At 45.5% G+C, this 18,679-nt stretch overlaps 2 protein-coding genes across 5 annotated transcripts in view; one reads left to right on the top strand and one right to left on the bottom strand.

Annotated features, from left to right (window-relative positions):
- The window catches only part of PIH1D1 (PIH1 domain containing 1), a 55,466-nt gene extending 52,612 nt beyond the window's left edge, over window positions 1–2,854 (bottom strand). For 2 of the 3 annotated variants that reach the window (XM_073602350.1, XM_073602349.1), the window contains exon 1: window positions 2,564–2,854. Coding sequence is in view for 1 of the 3 variants with exons in the window: in XM_073602348.1 (XP_073458449.1) it covers window positions 2,783–2,784 (2 nt within the window). In the remaining 2 variants the exon portion in view is untranslated. The remainder of the gene's footprint in view (window positions 1–2,563) is intronic. The other variant, XM_073602348.1, reaches the window with a different exon arrangement.
- Window positions 2,855–2,860: 6 nt separating this feature from the next.
- The window catches only part of ALDH16A1 (aldehyde dehydrogenase 16 family member A1), a 284,302-nt gene continuing 268,483 nt past the window's right edge, over window positions 2,861–18,679 (top strand). For both annotated transcript variants that reach the window (XM_073602345.1, XM_073602346.1), the window contains exon 1: window positions 2,861–3,024. In XM_073602345.1, coding sequence (XP_073458446.1) covers window positions 2,929–3,024 — 96 coding nt within the window. In that variant the 5' untranslated portion in view covers window positions 2,861–2,928. The remainder of the gene's footprint in view (window positions 3,025–18,679) is intronic.

The raw sequence follows: 18,679 nt of genomic DNA, 5'->3' as shown, positions 1-18,679 counted from the left end.
GCTTCCTTAGCCTGTAACATAAAAACAGATGAACTTAGCATCCAACTTCAACCCTCTTTAAGCACCCGTGCTGCAACCACCATTACTGCACATTCCCGGGACAGTGAGGTATCCACCACCATGGAGCATACTAGTCCCAGCCCCACAACTACCAACATGAAAAAAAAACCACAGTACAGGGCTTGCCCAGCAGCCTACCTGGGTTTGGCTGGTGCCTGTATCCGCTGGAGTGTCCTGGGGATTCGCCTCTATGGTCCCTCCTTTCTGCTCCGGATACTGCTGCTAGTCCGGATTACTAGGCCCAGCCTGGGTTTTTCCCCTCCTCCTTGCGCCCTGGAGACCCGGAACCAGAAGTCTCGGCGCACAGTGATGACGCGGTTCCGCCGGAAATTACGCAAATGGCGTCTCTGGCCCCCACTGCGATCGCAGCATAGAGCTGAGATGGACGAATCCACCTGTACAGCTCCCGGTAGAACCTGCATCACCCTGCCACTGGCACACCTCGACAATGGAAGGAGGTAACGAGCTTGCTCCTGTTTTGCTGGACGGTACCCGAGCCCCAAGAAAAGACGGTAAGAACTTCACTGGAGCCAACAGATAGGACCCAGTCCCCCTGTGCGGTCTCCACTCCCTTCATGCAGCCCCTGAGAGATGAAACCCCTCTCCTGGTACCTCAGCAACATGTTCCTCTGACGGAGGAAACACAAATGACTGACCAGGAACCTGAGGGACCGCCTTTTGAACTGTGGCAATGTGTTTCCTGTGACGATGGAAGGCACTCTATCTCTTAAGGGCTGTCCTGGAAGACGGCCGGGGAAAATTACTTAGAACCCCCAAACATTATACATTTTTTTTCTAACACCCTAGAGAATAAAATGGCGGTCACTGCAATACTTTCTGTCACACCGTATTTGTGCAGCGGTCTTACAAGCGCACTTTTTTTGGAAAAAATACACTTTTTTTGAATTAAAAAATAAGACAACAGTAAAGTTAGCCCAATTATTTTATATTGTGAAAGATAATGTTATGCCGAATAAATTGATACCAAACATGTCATGCTTCAAAATTGCGCCCGCTTGTGGAATAGCGACAAACGTTTACCCTTAAAAATCTCCATAGGCGACGTTTGTATATTAAAACATGCAACCTGTAGAATTTTTTTTAGAGGAGGTCTAGGGCTAGAATTATTACTCGCGTATGCGTTCGCTTCTGCACACGGGACGCGTTTAAATTTTTTTTTTATTTTACCTTTTATTTTTACACAAAAAAAAGTGTCACTTTTATTCCTATTACAAGGAATATAAACATCCCTTGTAATAGAAAAAAAAAGCATGACAGGACTTCTTAAATATGAGATCTCATATTTACACTTAAAATGCAATAGAGAAAAAAAAAAAAGGCCCTTTAAGAGCTATGTTTTGACGTTCCTTCCTCCCTGCATTGTTATGGGGATGGGTGGAGGCCATCTTTCCCTCACTCGTCTCCATGCCCAGCAAGGGTGAAGATCTAATCTCCTCCGCCGCTGCTGACGGCTCTGGTAAGTGGCGGCAGGGCCCTCTCCCGCCGCCGATAAAAGTGCCATAACGATATCAACGATATCCCCCTTCAAAGTAAGGATGTATATCAGCGTGCGGCGGTCCAAAAGTGGTTAAACTGAATGGGTTGTTTTACATTGTGATACAAGGTAAACGATTACAATCACAAAAGCTGTATAGTGTGTATGGGGTCTAAAGCCTTATACACACGACCGGATTGTTGGCCAACAGAGCGTCAGAGTTTTGTCCACAGGGCGTGTGCCAGGATCTTGTCTTGCATACAAACGGTACACAATTGTCGGCCAACAAACACGAACGTAGTGACGTACTACATGGAATTTCAGCTCTTGAGCGCCACCCTTTGGGCACCTTCTTCTAATGTCGTGTTTGGTGAGCATCGTTTCCGAGCATGTGTGTTTGTACTTTGGACTTTTGTGTGACGGACCTGTGTACACACGATATGAAAATCTGACAACAGACCGTTGTCCGTCGGAAATTTACTAGCCTGACATCCAACATTCGTTGGCGGAAAGTTGGACAACAATTGTCTGATGGAGCGTACCAATGGTCGGCCAACAGTCTGTCATCACACAATTCCCTGCCAAAAATCCGATCGCGTGTACGACGCTTTAGAGTCTATTCACATAACTTCCATAGGAACCTGCAGGTCACCCAAACCTGTATGAGGAGGATATCTTTCCAATGCTCTGTAGTGATGGGAATGACCACACTGCCTTCTTGTGAAGATGCTATCTGTCTGGGTGAGGACACTCGGACTTCAATACTCGGAGTCTCTGACCTGACACAAGAATAACGGTAACAAAAGTGTGATCGTTATATGAGTTCCATGTCAGAGACTCAGAACACTGAAGCAATTCTATCAATATGTCAGCCAGGCAAATGGCAATATCACAAGAAGTCAGCAATAACAGCTTCCAGTGTTCTCTCATGACATGTTACCAGCAGAGCACATCGCAGAAAGCTGTATGGAATGGACCTCTAGTATTAGCCAACAATGGGATCCTCACCTCTGACTCGCCGCCTCACACGCCGCACATCACTCGTTTCCCTTAGAAAGCCCAGCAGCCAGTACAGAGGCACACTGACCACTTCCGGGTGTGGACACTTCTCTCTGCCCCACTTCTGCTCCCGGATTGGTCACGTTTCCAAGCAAAAAAAAATCGTTTAATGAATGATTGCTATCCATGTATTACATACTTAAGTACTTGAAAGAAAAAAATACGAACATTTCAGTGCAGTTATTAGTTAAATCTGGTGTATAACCCGACCTTCTTCCGGCGGAAATGATAGTCCTTTATATGTGCTAGAGCTCCACCTAGTGGCTGGCTGAGCTGCGACTGGCTGTCACTTGTACCTGGAAGAAGTGGAAGGCATGGCTGCTTCTACTGGAGCTGATAAACCTACAGTGAGGGAGATCTTCACCTCCATGCAGTATGGACCTGCTCCTGAGGCTGCCAACATCGCACAGGTAAGGAGGACAGGCTGGGGCCCGATGGAGATTGTGAAAGTTCTGATGGAGAAGTGTTGTGATGTTGGGGGGTGTCCTGATGGATGGGGAGTCCTAATGGAGAGTGAGAATCCTGATGGGTGGGATGGGGTGTCCTGATGGGTGGGATGGGGTGTCCTGATGGATGGTGTCCTGATGGATGGGATGGGGTGTCCTGATGGATGTTGTCCTGATGGGTGGGATGCTGTGCCCTGATTTGATGAGATCTCCCGATGGAGAGTGAGAATCCTGATGGGATGGGGTGTCCTGATCTGATGAATGTTGTCCTGATGGGTGGGATGGGGTGTCCTGATGGGATGGGGTGTCCTGATCTGATGAATGTTGTCCTGATGGGTGGGATGGGGTGTCCTGATGGATGGGATGGGGTGTCCTGATGAATGTTGTCCTGATGGGTGGGATGGGGTGTCCTGATGGGTGGGATGGGGTGTCCTGATGGGTGGGATGGGGTGTCCTGATGGATGTTGTCCTGATGGGTGGGATGCTGTGCCCTGATGGGTGGGATGGGGTGCCCTGATGGAGAGTGAGAATCCTGGTGGATGGGATGGGGTGCCCTAACGGATGGGATGGGGTGCCCTGATTTGATGAGATCTCCCGATGGAGAGTGAGAATCCTGATGGATGGGATGGGGTGTCCTGATGGATGTTGCCCTGATGGGTGGGATGGGGTGCCCTGATGGAGAGTGAGAATCCTGGTGGATGGGATGGGGTGCCCTGATGGATGGGATGGGGTGCCCTGATGGAGAGTGATAATTCTGATAAATGGGGTGTCCTGATGGGTGGGGTACTGCCAGAATGTAATTAGGTGGGAATGATGGGAGTGGCAGTGGAGCCTTTTTCCTCTTGGCTCTCCCTAAGTTCTATGCCTCTATAATGAGGATGGGGCTGCACTGGTCTGGCTGTGGGCCAGGTATGAAAGAAGCCTGTGGTGTATGTGCCCCTGGTGTGACAGGCCAGGGGTGCCGTACTCTCCCTGTGATGCGGGTCACTTTGAGTTATGGCACCAAGGTCACTGCACTTCGGACACTTTTTTTCAGCCCCTGCCTCTAGAGCTGAGCCTTTTGGCTAGGACCAGATTAATTTTTTATTCCTGGCCGAAGGGTCGGCCATTGTGTCACACAATGGCACTTTTCACTTCCCCTCTCCACTTTATTTATGTGTCTATGTTTTGTCATTTTCTCCTTTTTTGTTGATATACACTTTTGCATGTTAGACTGGTAGGTCCTCGGGCCTGCCCTTAACGTCTTGTGAGGGGGTGGACATGGCCTACTGGCTTGGTTTGCTCTCTCTCTCATAGGGTCTCCCTTCAGGGGAGCCCCACCTAGTCTGTCCTGGTTTCAGCCAGATGGACCAAGTGAAGTACCTCAGTCCCCGTCTGGAGCCTAAGGCCCGGGTGGGGGGGAGGGGGGTAATGGGGATCAGGGTCAAGATCCTTCTCCTTTGGAGGACCATGTGTACGCCCTGTGCACGTTTTGTGTGCACTTTTTTTTGGTGGAGTTTTTGGAGTGTATTCACACACCACGGGCTTTAAAAAAAAAAAAAATTCTAGTGCGTTTTTTGCTGCCTTCCGGTACAGTTCAATGCAGCGTGGTGTTTTTTTTTTTTTTTTTAACGCACTGGAACAGACCTCACTATTGTGAATTATGCCATTGGAAACCATATAATCTACTATTCATGTGTTTCTGATGCAGAAAAAAAAAAAAAAACGCACTCGACTGCATGTGGTTTGAACCAGCCGTTATATGGTGTATGCCTGCCAGGAGCTTACCACTTTGAGGGACACTTTGCTATTTGATATGAATGGCACAAAGTGGACAGTACACAACAAATTCTGCACACCACTTTATCTTTCCAGTGTTCTGTATCTCTGTGCTCAGAAAGTCCGTTTTGCACAGGTAGTCATACGTCGGTATAGAGTTATGCTGTAATGATAAGGAATATGAACTTTCTGAGATAAATGTCAGTAAGGACTGAACAGCTTCTTCGTCCTGTACAGCTGATAAATAGACTCTGAATTGGAAATGGTAAATCGGGGACTATTCCTGGATCAGTTCTATGGACGGTGAATGTACCAACTTATAAAAGATGGAGCACTGACTATCTGGAGAGTTCTGAGATAATTATGCGGGTAATTGGTGAGACAATTGAGTATTTTATATCTGAAAGGAGTCATGTGATGGGCAGTTGGTGTCCTCTTCTTTTTCAGCGTGACAGTTATTATTGCATTTTCCTGACTTCCTGTAACAGTTACTCACACAGCATGTGAGGATAATGTTGGTAGATTTATGAAACTAAGCTTAGACTGTATGTAAAGAGAGACAGATTAATTGCATTCAGCTACCTAGAGCTCCCCCTGCTGACTAGTCTGCAAATCTCTATATAAAATATGTAAAAGCAAGCCTTTGCAATGTAAATGTTCTTTTAAAAATGGCATTTAGACCCCTTTCTCACTGGGGCATTTTTCAGGCGCTTTAGCGTTAAAAAAGCGCCTGTAAAGCGCCTGAAAGAAGCCTCATCTGCAATCCCAATGTGAAAGCCCGAGTGCTTTCACACTGAGGCGCTGCGCTGGCAGGGCATCAAAAAAAGTCCCGCAAGCAGCTTCTTTGCAGCGCTTTAGGAGCGGTGAATACACCGCTCCTAAAGCGCCCCTTCCCATTGAAATCAGTGGGAAGCGCCTGCAAAGCGCCTTGGCAGCTGCGCTTTGTGAGTGCTTTTAACCCTTTATTTGGGCACTAGCGGGGGTTAAAAGCGCCCCGATATCGCTCGAAAAACGCTGGTAAAGCGACGTTAGTTTAAGCGGCGCTTTACCAGAGTTTTTCGGGTGCTGGCAGTGTGAAAGGGCTCTTAGGTGGAACTAAGCCTATTTTAATCAATGTAAGCGTTTTCTAAAACAGCTGCAATCAAGGCATGTTGGGAATGATGACTGTCACATTTGCTTGTGCTCCCAACTGAATTGTCAAGCCATCAAAATGAACAGTGTCCTAACTGTTCACATGTGCAGCACCATGGCAATTGCAGAGCAAATGGAGGCCAAGATGGCAGCTTCCTTGGTTTCTAAAGAATAGGAGAGTGTAGATACACTTCATAGTCGAACTTTAACCATGAGGGGCAGTTCTGTTTTTGTCCCCCAACCCCCCCCCCCCCCCCAACTCTTGGACAGAATTTCCATAGTGAAGATGGCGGGGCTGGGAACCTGAAGACTGCTGAAGAACCAGTTCAGGTGAGGATGACCCCGGATCCCTGGACAGGTAAGGCCCCTTTCACACTGGGGCGGTTTGCAGGTGGTATTGCGCTAAATATACCGCCTGCAAACCGCCCCTAAACAGCCTCCGCTGTTTGTTCAGTGTGAAAGCCCGAGGGCTTTCACACTGAAGCAGTGCACTGGCAGGACGGTAAAAAAAGTCCTGCCAACCGCTTCTTTGGAGCGGTGAAGGAGCGGTGTATTCACCGCTCCTGCCCATTGAAATCAATGGGACAGCGCGGCTATACCGCGGTAATACCGCGGCTATAGCTGCGCTGTACGAGCGGATTTAACCCTTTTTCGGCCGCCAGCGGGGGTTAAAACAGCACCACTAGCGGCCGAATACAGCCGCAAAAACGACGGTAAAACGGCGCTAAAAATAGTGCTGTTTTACCGCCGACGCCCCCACCGACCCAGTGTGAAAGGGGCCTAAGTGTCCTTATATTAAAAGTCAGCAGCTACAGTATTTGTAGCTATTGACTTTTAGGCTCCATGCACACTGGACGTTAAAATAACGTTATAAAAACATTGCAGTGAGTCTTTCAATGTTTAACGTTTTTGCAATAATGTTTATCAGCGTTTTTTAGCGTATTTCCACGTTAGCATTTTTTTTTTTTTTTCATAAACGTTAAATGCTGCTGAAACAAATTTTGATCGTTCATCGGCGTTTATCAATGTTTATCAGCATTTGACGTTTTTTGTGGTCAGAAAAATGACTCCTGAAAGCGATTTTATGGCGTTCAGAAAACAGCCCATAAACTCTACTGCTGATAAACATCCAAAAACGTCCATCTGTGCATGGACACATAGGATAACATAGAGGGGAGTTTATGGGCTGTTAAAAAAAAAAAATGCCCAAACTCCCAAAAACTTCAGTTTTTTGAGCTTCAGTGTGCATGGAGCCTTCATTGGTTTATTTGGGACCATTGGAGATCCCCTTTTAAATTAAAGTGGAAGAAAAGCATAACATTAGGCTTAAAGTTTCCTCCCTGTTTAAAAAAAGATCTGTGTACTTGACTATTGTTAATCTGGTCTGGTCACGTGAGAGCCTGAAGCTCCGGCTCCTCCGGTGAGCAGCTGCTGCAAGGGAGAAGGAGCGATGGCTTGGCTATGGGAGCCTGTGGGTGACGTCAGGGCTCCAGGAATTCCCAGCTCCAGTGCTGCATGACATAGGGAAGTCATAGCTAAACTAAAGTGAATTAAAAATAGGTAAACACATCCCCTTTTTTTTTTTTTTTTTAAATGTGACGTGTCCTCTGGCCTGTTAAAAATGCATCTCGGATTGCAGTGCTGCACTTTGCCTCCCACAGTATCTCTTCTCTTCCAAGACACTCAGCATATCTTATTCCGGTCATCTAAGGAGATCCTGTGAGAGCAGAGCACCATGGTCCCACCCCCGAGGGGACATAATCAGGTGCCCTTTATTAGCAGTGTACTTATACAGTGAGTGTTGAGGTCATAAAAGACCGGCTTCTTCTGAAACAAGCAATAAATGCAGCCTCCTGCTCTATTTGAATGCAAAAGGCAGGGCTGAACAACAGTATTCATCTGCATTTTAGGGGGTGGTAAAAGCAAGCTGCTGTTTTACCACCCGCCTAAACGCAGAAATGCAGCCGGTCAGGCATATTGCATTCGGTGAATGTGGCTGCACTATAACCGTCCTGCAACCACTTGCAATGCATGTGGTTGCAGTGCGGTGGATTGGAATTTTGAGGATTGGGGGCTAATTCATATGGGCGCTGAGACCCATCCTTAGTGCTGAGCCGCTTTTTGTTGAGTATGTAACCACCTCGGAACTGCATGCAGGTACCTTTTATAGAAGTGAGTGCAGACACTGTTTGGATCCATGCACCCTCCCCTGCCCGCATGTCAGATTTTGGCATGCAATTGTATCCATATCTATGGCTAGGTTTACATTATTGAGGGCTGCGTGCGTATCCAACCCACAGCCAAACACACTGTTCTTTGGCAGATGTGCCGGGCTGCTATTCATTTTTAACAGTTGGCAAATGCGGCAGGGTTTCACATTCGCAAAACTGCATGCTGCTGTGTGGTTTGATGCAGCATGATATATAAAAAAAAAAAAAAAAAAAAAGGGTCAGACTTCTTTCCCTGCGTTTCTTCAGGTAGCCAGCCCATTTAAATAAATAGGCTTCCTATACACAGAATGCAGGCCGCACAAGTGTGACCCTAGCGTATAGACTGCCTATAAGCCGCTCTAAGGTGGATGGACACATGGCAAAAAGTAGCTCCAGTGGGTCTCAATGCCCATCTGAATGAGTGCTAAAATATGCGGTGAAGAGGTGACATATCGCCTCCTCACTGCCTGTTGAAGGCCCTCTGAAAAGTGATCCACCACAAATCTCTTTTCAGAGAGGAGATAATAACAACCACACGTGCCAATCAGCTTTTACATAGATAAGCTCTACATTCTGCCTATTGACAGTGTGGCTTGGAAAGGGGCAGGTTCTTATTCATCACACATAAGAGCTCATCACACAGACAAATTATGTTATCCAGGAAAGAGTTAAACTAGTTCGGACAGGCTTATATAATGCAACCATAGTCTATTGAGTTTGTAGTAGAGGTATTTTGGGGTTCAGTTCATCATCATGCTCATGTCCTCAGTGCAATCATTCTGTACATTGAAACTGCAGAGAGAATGACACTTCAGTTTGGCTCTGATTGGCTGAGAGGTGCAGGCAGGGACACCACCTCCTCGATGTACACAGACATCAGGACAAAGGTTTCCGTGTTGTTTGCCAACCACTGGTACATTTTAACAGGATCCTCATAGATCCGAGGAGGGTGATTGTAACCTTTTCTTCATCTGAAGAAATCACAGCCTGTACAGGACAAAATGACATCTATACAGTATGAGCCAGTGATCTATTCCTCCTGTTCTTTGACATATGGATTCTGCTCTTGGATAGTTAAGTACATTTCATATAATGTGAAAATACAAAAATGATCCACCGTTCTCTTATTTAGGGCTCGTTTACTCCACAATCTCTGCATTGGCTTCTTTCAGACTTGCGGTACTGCTTATCGTCCTCTAAAAAGAGATCAGTTTGGGATCACTTTTTAGAGAGCAGTATAGCAGTGGCTGACAGGCGTTCAGGAGGCACTTCGATTTTTTTGCATTGCATTTACAGTGCCTTCATGTGCATTCACCTGCAAAATAATGCAGCATGCTGTACTTTTTATAAACTTGCATGAAAACAGTGCAGTGGTGTAAACAAAGACAAGGGGACACTCTTTACGCCTAGAGGAAAAGACATTTAATCTCCAAATACGGAAAGGTTTCTTCACAGTAAGAGCTGTGAAAATGTGGAATAGGCTCCCTCCAGAGGTGGTTCTGGCCAGCTCAGTAGATTGCTTTAGGAAAGGCCTGGATTCTTCCTAAATGTACATAATATAACTGGGTACTAACATTTATAGGTAAAGTTGATCCAGGGGAAATTGCCTCTTGGGTGTCAGGAAGGAATTTTTTCCCCTGCTGTAGCACATTGGATCATGCTTTGCTGGGGTGTTTCGCCTTCCTCTGGATTTTATGGTTGAACTAGATGGACTTGTGTCTTTTTTCAACCTGACTCACTATGTAAAGTAAACTCACTAAAATACAGTATCTCACAAAAGTGAGTACACCCCTCACATTTTTGTAAATATTTTATTATATCTTTTCATGTGACAACACTGAAGAAATGACACTTTGCTACAATGTAAAGTAGTGAGTGTACAGCTTGTATAACAGTGTAAATTTGCTGTCCCCTCAAAATAACTCCACACACAGCCATTAAGGTCTAAACCACTGGCAAAAAAAAGTGAGTACACCCCTAAGTGAAAATGTCCAAATTGGGCCCTATTAGCCATTTTCCCTCCCCGGTGTCATGTGACTGATAGTGCTACAATTTCTCAGGTATGAATGGGGAGCAGGTGTGTTAAATTTGGTGGTTAGCGCTCTCACTTTCCCATACTGGTCACTGGAAGTTCAACATGGCACCTCATGGCAAAGAACTATCTGAGGATCTAAAAAAAAAAAATTTTTGCTCTACATAAAGATGGCCTAGGCCAGTGATGGCGAACCTTGGCACCCCAGATGTTTTGGAACTACATTTCCCATGATGCTCATGCACTCTGCAGTGTAGTTGAGCATCATGGCAAATGTAGTTCCAAAACATCTGGGGTGCCAAGGTTCACCATCACTGGCCTAGGCTATAAGAAGATTACCAAGACCCTGAAACCGAGCTGCAGCACGTTGGCCAAGACCAAACAGCGGTTTAACAGTACAGGTTCCACTCAGAACAGGCCTCACCATGGTCAACCAACGAAGTTGAGTGCACGTGCGCAGCGTCATATCCAGAGGTTGTCTTTGGGAAATAGACGTATGAGTGCTGCCAGCATTGCTGCAGAGGTTGAAGGGGTGGGGGGTCAGCCTGTCAGTGCTCAGACCATATGCTACACACTTCATCAAATTGGTCTGCATGGCTGTCGTCCCAGAAGGAAGCCTCTTCTAAAGATGATGCACAAGAAAGCCTGCAAACAGTTTGCTGAAGACAAGCAGATTAAGGACATGGATTACTGGAACCATGTCCTGTGGTCTAAGACCAAGATAAACTTATTTGGTTAGATGGTGTCAAGCGTGTGTGGCAGCAACCAGGTGAGAAGTACAAAGACAAGTGTGTCTTGCCTACAGTCAAGCATGGTAGTGGGAGTGTCTGGGGCTGCATGAGTGCTGCCAGTACTGGGGAGCTACAGTTCATTGAGGGAACCATGAATGCCAACATGTACTGTGACATACTGAAGCAGAGCATGATCCCCCTTCCTTCGGAGACTGGGCCGCCATGATTACTACCCCAAATACACCTCTAAGATGACCACTGCCTTGCTAAAGAATCTGAGGGTAAAGGTGATGGACTGGCCAAGCATGTCTCCAGATCTAAACCCTATTGAGCATCTGTGGGGCATCCTCAAACGGAAGATAGAGGAGCCCAAGGTCTCTAACATCCACCAGCTCCATGACGTCATCATGGAAGAGTGGAAGAGGACTCCAGTGATAACCCGTGAAGCTCTGGTGAACTCCATGTCCAAGGGGTTAAGGCAGCACTGGAAATTAATGGCGACCACATAAAATATTGACACTTTGGGCCCAATTTGGACATTTTCACTTGGGGTGTACTCAATTTTGTTGCCAGTGGTTTAGACATTAATGGCTGTGTGTTGAGTTATTTTGAGGGGACAGCAAATTTACACTGTTATACAAGCTGTACACTTACTACTATATTGTAGCAAAGTGTCATTTCTTCAGTGTTGTCACATGAAAAGATTTAATAAAATATTTACAAAAATGTGAGGGGTGTACTCACTTTTGTGAGATACTGTACATGAATTTTTCTTGCTAATGCAGTTGTACTGCATTTAAAAATGTCTGGTGTAAATAAGCCCTTAGGCTTTGTGCACAGATTTGCAGGTATAACAAAGTGCTGTGCGCTTTTGCGTGTTTCCAGCGGCACATTTGTTTCAATGGGCTGTCCTACACCCAAAAAATGTACTAAAGAAGTGCATGACCCTTTTGAAAAATCACGCTGCATTAAAATGTATGGCTACGCATTTGACTGCATCTGATGTAAACAGGCCCTTAGGCTCCGCTCAAAACTTTGCAGGTGCGGTGGAATACGTGTATGCTTTTGCACGTTCCCAGCAGCCCATTCAATTCAGAAGGCAGTCCTGCGAACAAAAAAAACACGCTAAAGAATAGCATGATCTAAAATTGCACTGCACCAAAAAGCATGCTACTTTGTTACCATGTGTTTTGGCACACCCACACATTGGCTAAGCTGCTTATTATTTTTTTTCTCCTCATGGTGCAGCGTAGTGCATTTTTGACCCCCATAGACTTCAATGGGAGCACATAAAAAACGAATGTACATGCATTTTTGGCAGGGCTTTCTGTTTGACAACCAGTCCCCTCCTATAAAAACCTGCATGAAAGCACATAAAAAAACTACGCTTGCCACTTGTGTCTTTGTCTTTTCTGGAAAGTTTTATTTTTGTGTTGTGCTTACATGCATCTGCTCCTGGATGCCACAGACTTCTATTTTTTTTTTCTCAGCGCAGCTAAACTAAACACGTGTAACCCAGTCCATACGGTTCAAGACAAAGTGCAGAGACAGACAAGCACACACACTCTAACTGACTGACATACTCACACTCTCACACATTCACACTCTGACATACACGCATACAGAAACACACACACACTCACTGACATGCACACGCGCAGGCAGAGGCCCACGTGCGCAGGCAGACAGACAGACATGAGCACACAGACACACGCAGACTGATGCGTGCGTGCGCGCGCGCACACACACCGGTTTGGGAGCATGCCTCATGGATGCCCCCTCAGCACATGATGAACACCATTGGGGGCTCAAGAAGAGGTAAGCAGATGATCTGTGCAATAAATCCCATTGCACAGAGCAGGTAAGTATAACGTTTGGGTTTTATTTTTTTTTTTTAAAGGTATCCAGATGACAAGGTCACTGAATTTATGACAGGATCAGCATGTGCATATATTTTTATTTTTTTTGCCAAACAGATACATCAAAACACTTTAAGTGGTATGTTAAAATTGGGGTTGTGACCTGTCCACTTATTTTTGTATATATGCACCAGCATGCCTCCATCCCATATTGTGCAAAAAAATTGGAGATAGAAAGCAGGACTTTGTGTGAGGCATGTTGGTGAATGGGTCCACATGACAAGAAATGTTGGGAGGGAATATCTGAGGTAGATCCTATATTGAGTGATGATACCCACAACATATATTACAAGAAAAAATGATATATATTTTAATAAAAACAAATGAAAGACCAATTACAATGTAAAAAGAGTACATTTGAACTACAATGAGGCATGTTAGCGTACGTCAGTTTACAGACATAATTGGAATAGTAATTGTACATATACATGTCACAATGAGATGGTATATAATACAGTAGATAAAAGTATGCATCAATAGATGTTAACTCTACGCGTTTCTTGGCTTGGAACCAATCGTCAGGAGTCTGATGCAGTATAGCTACATTGAAGAAATGACTGTGTGTCAATAAAAGTGTGGAAAAATGGACACCAAAAAATGCAAATATGTTTTGATATACTCACAAAAAATGCATGGGTGGATGATGTCCCATACATTGTGGTGCAATGTTGGCCCGGGTACACTGACTCTCCCCCGGGGTTGAGGCAGAGAGCACGCTCCATAAGACCATCGGCCCCGACCGACAAAATGGCCGGAGCACCTACAAGGGCCACCAAGAGGGAAGGTGACGAGGCCCAGGGAATGGGAAACACACTGGGAATGAAAAAGGGGATAATTCAGTGTCAGTGGCATAAGTGAGAGGTGAGTAGTGAAGGTAGAAAGAAGGACAGGGGATAGGACCCAAAGTGTGCATGGATATGGAAATGTGAGAAACCCAAGACCAGGGGGAGGGGTGTGTGGGGCAGAAAGTGAATGTGCAAAGTGGGAAGCAACTGTAGGTGTCAGTGGAGGATTGTGAGAGTGTACAGGGGGAGTTACCTGTAGTGAGACTGCCGGGCCAGGTGACGTGCCCCAAGGAGACATGATGAGCGCTTGAGGTGCCCGGCCAGTGACGGCCGTTTTAAAGCCGAGGGCTAGGGGCGCGCTCACGCCAACGTCATGAGCAGGCGTGATGACGTGAGGGGGGCGGGAAGCCAGAGACATCGTACGGCCAGCCTCCCAACCCCGCAACGTCAAAGCCATGGATGGTGATTCACCAAAGAGGCTCCGCCTCTGGCAGCCAGAGGCGGGACCTGGGAGTCATGACGCCGATGCGTCGAGGCCAGGGCCCGCCCCCGTCAAGGTAGGACGGGTAGCGGGTTACTTTCTCTGCCCACAAAAGGGGAGATTACTTGCCTTTATAAGGCTTGCTCATTTTGCATACTTCGGTTTTTCTTTTTACTGTATTATTATTATTTATTTTTCTTTTTTTTTTTCTCATAATATATACATTTTTATTCTCCTCACTCATGCATATTATGTTTTCACTACCCCTTGGTGTAGTTGGTCCCGGGACCTATCTGGTCCTCTTCCGGGGTTGCGTTGCGTCCAGCCCACGACCCGCTACCCGTCCTACCTTGACGGGGGCGGGCCCTGGCCTCGACGCATCGGCGTCATGACTCCCAGGTCCCGCCTCTGGCTGCCAGAGGCGGAGCCTCTTTGGTGAATCACCATCCATGGCTTTGACGTTGCGGGGTTGGGAGGCTGGCCGTACGATGTCTCTGGCTTCCCGCCCCCCTCACGTCATCACGCCTGCTCATGACGTTGGCGTGAGCGCGCCCCTAGCCCTCGGCTTTAAAACGGCCGTCACTGGCCGGGCACCTCAAGCGCTCATCATGTCTCCTTGGGGCACGTCACCTGGCCCGGCAGTCTCACTACAGGTAACTCCCCCTGTACACTCTCACAATCCTCCACTGACACCTACAGTGGCTTCCCACTTTGCACATTCACTTTCTGCCCCACACACCCCTCCCCCTGGTCTTGGGTTTCTCACATTTCCATATCCATGCACACTTTGGGTCCTATCCCCTGTCCTTCTTTCTACCTTCACTACTCACCTCTCACTTATGCCACTGACACTGAATTATCCCCTTTTTCATTCCCAGTGTGTTTCCCATTCCCTGGGCCTCGTCACCTTCCCTCTTGGTGGCCCTTGTAGGTGCTCCGGCCATTTTGTCGGTCGGGGCCGATGGTCTTATGGAGCGTGCTCTCTGCCTCAACCCCGGGGGAGAGTCAGTGTACCCGGGCCAACATTGCACCACAATGTATGGGACATCATCCACCCATGCATTTTTTGTGAGTATATCAAAACATATTTGCATTTTTTGGTGTCCATTTTTCCACACTTTTATTGACACACAGTCATTTCTTCAATGTAGCTATACTGCATCAGACTCCTGACGATTGGTTCCAAGCCAAGAAACGCGTAGAGTTAACATCTATTGATGCATACTTTTATCTACTGTATTATATACCATCTCATTGTGACATGTATATGTACAATTACTATTCCAATTATGTCTGTAAACTGACGTACGCTAACATGCCTCATTGTAGTTCAAATGTACTCTTTTTACATTGTAATTTGTCTTTCATTTGTTTTTATTAAAATATATATCATTTTTTCTTGTAATATATGTTGTGGGTATCATCACTCAATATAGGATCTACCTCAGATATTCCCTCCCAACATTTCTTGTCATGTGGACCCATTCACCAACATGCCTCACACAAAGTCCTGCTTTCTATCTCCAATTTTTTTGCACAATATGGGATGGAGGCATGCTGGTGCATATATACAAAAATAAGTGGACAGGTCACAACCCCAATTTTAACACACAATTACCAGGGTGGTAGACACCCGTTCTCTGTGACCTGATAATCCACCTGTTCAGTTTAAGCCTTATAACCCTATTTATTTCTCTTGCCTCACTCACCCAATTTCCATTCTACCCATCCTCTACTCCCCTTCATCACTCATCCTTATTATTGTTTTGTCTTTGTTGTCTTCCTCTTCTCCTTGGTATCCTTCTTGTTATAGAGACCGATGGTCCCCCTCTCGCCTACTGATTTATTTCAGTGCCAGAGTTATATCAACACTATTATCGATACCGCCAGTATACCCCCCCCTTTTTTAGCTAAAATAATACTGATTTAATTCAGGGCTAAAATTTATGTTGCTATTGTTCCCCCTTTAGTTAGGTAATTACTGATTCAATTCAGGGCTAAAGTGGTTCTTTCTTGCTTTTTGTTTTTTGTTTTTTGTTTTTTGTTTTTTCTTTTTGTTTTTTGTTTTTTGTTTTTTCTTCCTTTAGTCAGACAATATAAACTGATTTAATTCAGGGCTAAAGTTGCCTTTTGTGTTTTGTTTGTTTGTTTGTTGCTTTTTTGTTCGCGTTTATTTATGTTTTTATCTTTATATACCCGCTTCCCAATTGTTCCTTATTTTTACCCTTTATTTCGGTTTTCCCCTCAGTCATATCCTACGATTATTCAGAGCTATAGCTAATTCTGTCCACACTCTCTTGCTCAATGATTTTCTTCATTGCAAGATTTTGTGGCTCTTATGTTACTTTCTCTGCCCACAAAAGGGGAGATTACTTGCCTTTATAAGGCTTGCTCATTTTGCATACTTCGGTTTTTCTTTTTACTGTATTATTATTATTTATTTTTCTTTTTTTTTTTCTCATAATATATACATTTTTATTCTCCTCACTCATGCATATTATGTTTTCACTACCCCTTGGTGTAGTTGGTCCCGGGACCTATCTGGTCCTCTTCCGGGGTTGCGTTGCGTCCAGCCCACGACCCGCTACCCGTCCTACCTTGACGGGGGCGGGCCCTGGCCTCGACGCATCGGCGTCATGACTCCCAGGTCCCGCCTCTGGCTGCCAGAGGCGGAGCCTCTTTGGTGAATCACCATCCATGGCTTTGACGTTGCGGGGTTGGGAGGCTGGCCGTACGATGTCTCTGGCTTCCCGCCCCCCTCACGTCATCACGCCTGCTCATGACGTTGGCGTGAGCGCGCCCCTAGCCCTCGGCTTTAAAACGGCCGTCACTGGCCGGGCACCTCAAGCGCTCATCATGTCTCCTTGGGGCACGTCACCTGGCCCGGCAGTCTCACTACAGGTAACTCCCCCTGTACACTCTCACAATCCTCCACTGACACCTACAGTGGCTTCCCACTTTGCACATTCACTTTCTGCCCCACACACCCCTCCCCCTGGTCTTGGGTTTCTCACATTTCCATATCCATGCACACTTTGGGTCCTATCCCCTGTCCTTCTTTCTACCTTCACTACTCACCTCTCACTTATGCCACTGACACTGAATTATCCCCTTTTTCATTCCCAGTGTGTTTCCCATTCCCTGGGCCTCGTCACCTTCCCTCTTGGTGGCCCTTGTAGGTGCTCCGGCCATTTTGTCGGTCGGGGCCGATGGTCTTATGGAGCGTGCTCTCTGCCTCAACCCCGGGGGAGAGTCAGTGTACCCGGGCCAACATTGCACCACAATGTATGGGACATCATCCACCCATGCATTTTTTGTGAGTATATCAAAACATATTTGCATTTTTTGGTGTCCATTTTTCCACACTTTTATTGACACACAGTCATTTCTTCAATGTAGCTATACTGCATCAGACTCCTGACGATTGGTTCCAAGCCAAGAAACGCGTAGAGTTAACATCTATTGATGCATACTTTTATCTACTGTATTATATACCATCTCATTGTGACATGTATATGTACAATTACTATTCCAATTATGTCTGTAAACTGACGTACGCTAACATGCCTCATTGTAGTTCAAATGTACTCTTTTTACATTGTAATTGGTCTTTCATTTGTTTTTATTAAAATATATATCATTTTTTCTTGTAATATATGATGTGGGTATCATCACTCAATATAGGATCTACCTCAGATATTCCCTCCCAACATTTCTTGTCATGTGGACCCATTCACCAACATGCCTCACACAAAGTCCTGCTTTCTATCTCCAATTTTTTTGCACAATATGGGATGGAGGCATGCTGGTGCATATATACAAAAATAAGTGGACAGGTCACAACCCCAATTTTAACACACAATTACCAGGGTGGTAGACACCCGTTCTCTGTGACCTGATAATCCACCTGTTCAGTTTAAGCCTTATAACCCTATTTATTTCTCTTGCCTCACTCACCCAATTTCCATTCTACCCATCCTCTACTCCCCTTCATCACTCATCCTTATTATTGTTTTGTCTTTGTTGTCTTCCTCTTCTCCTTGGTATCCTTCTTGTTATAGAGACCGATGGTCCCCCTCTCGCCTACTGATTTATTTCAGTGCCAGAGTTATATCAACACTATTATCGATACCGCCAGTATACCCCCCCCTTTTTTAGCTAAAATAATACTGATTTAATTCAGGGCTAAAATTTATGTTGCTATTGTTCCCCCTTTAGTTAGGTAATTACTGATTCAATTCAGGGCTAAAGTGGTTCTTTCTTGCTTTTTGTTTTTTGTTTTTTGTTTTTTGTTTTTTCTTTTTGTTTTTTGTTTTTTGTTTTTTCTTCCTTTAGTCAGACAATATAAACTGATTTAATTCAGGGCTAAAGTTGCCTTTTGTGTTTTGTTTGTTTGTTTGTTGCTTTTTTGTTCGCGTTTATTTATGTTTTTATCTTTATATACCCGCTTCCCAATTGTTCCTTATTTTTACCCTTTATTTCGGTTTTCCCCTCAGTCATATCCTACGATTATTCAGAGCTATAGCTAATTCTGTCCACACTCTCTTGCTCAATGATTTTCTTCATTGCAAG

Source organism: Aquarana catesbeiana, linkage group LG10, assembly GCF_042186555.1.
Source record: "Aquarana catesbeiana isolate 2022-GZ linkage group LG10, ASM4218655v1, whole genome shotgun sequence".
NCBI lineage: Eukaryota > Metazoa > Chordata > Amphibia > Anura > Ranidae > Aquarana > Aquarana catesbeiana.
Note: the sequence above shows the minus strand (reverse complement) of the source record. Positions and strands in the feature narration are given on the sequence as shown.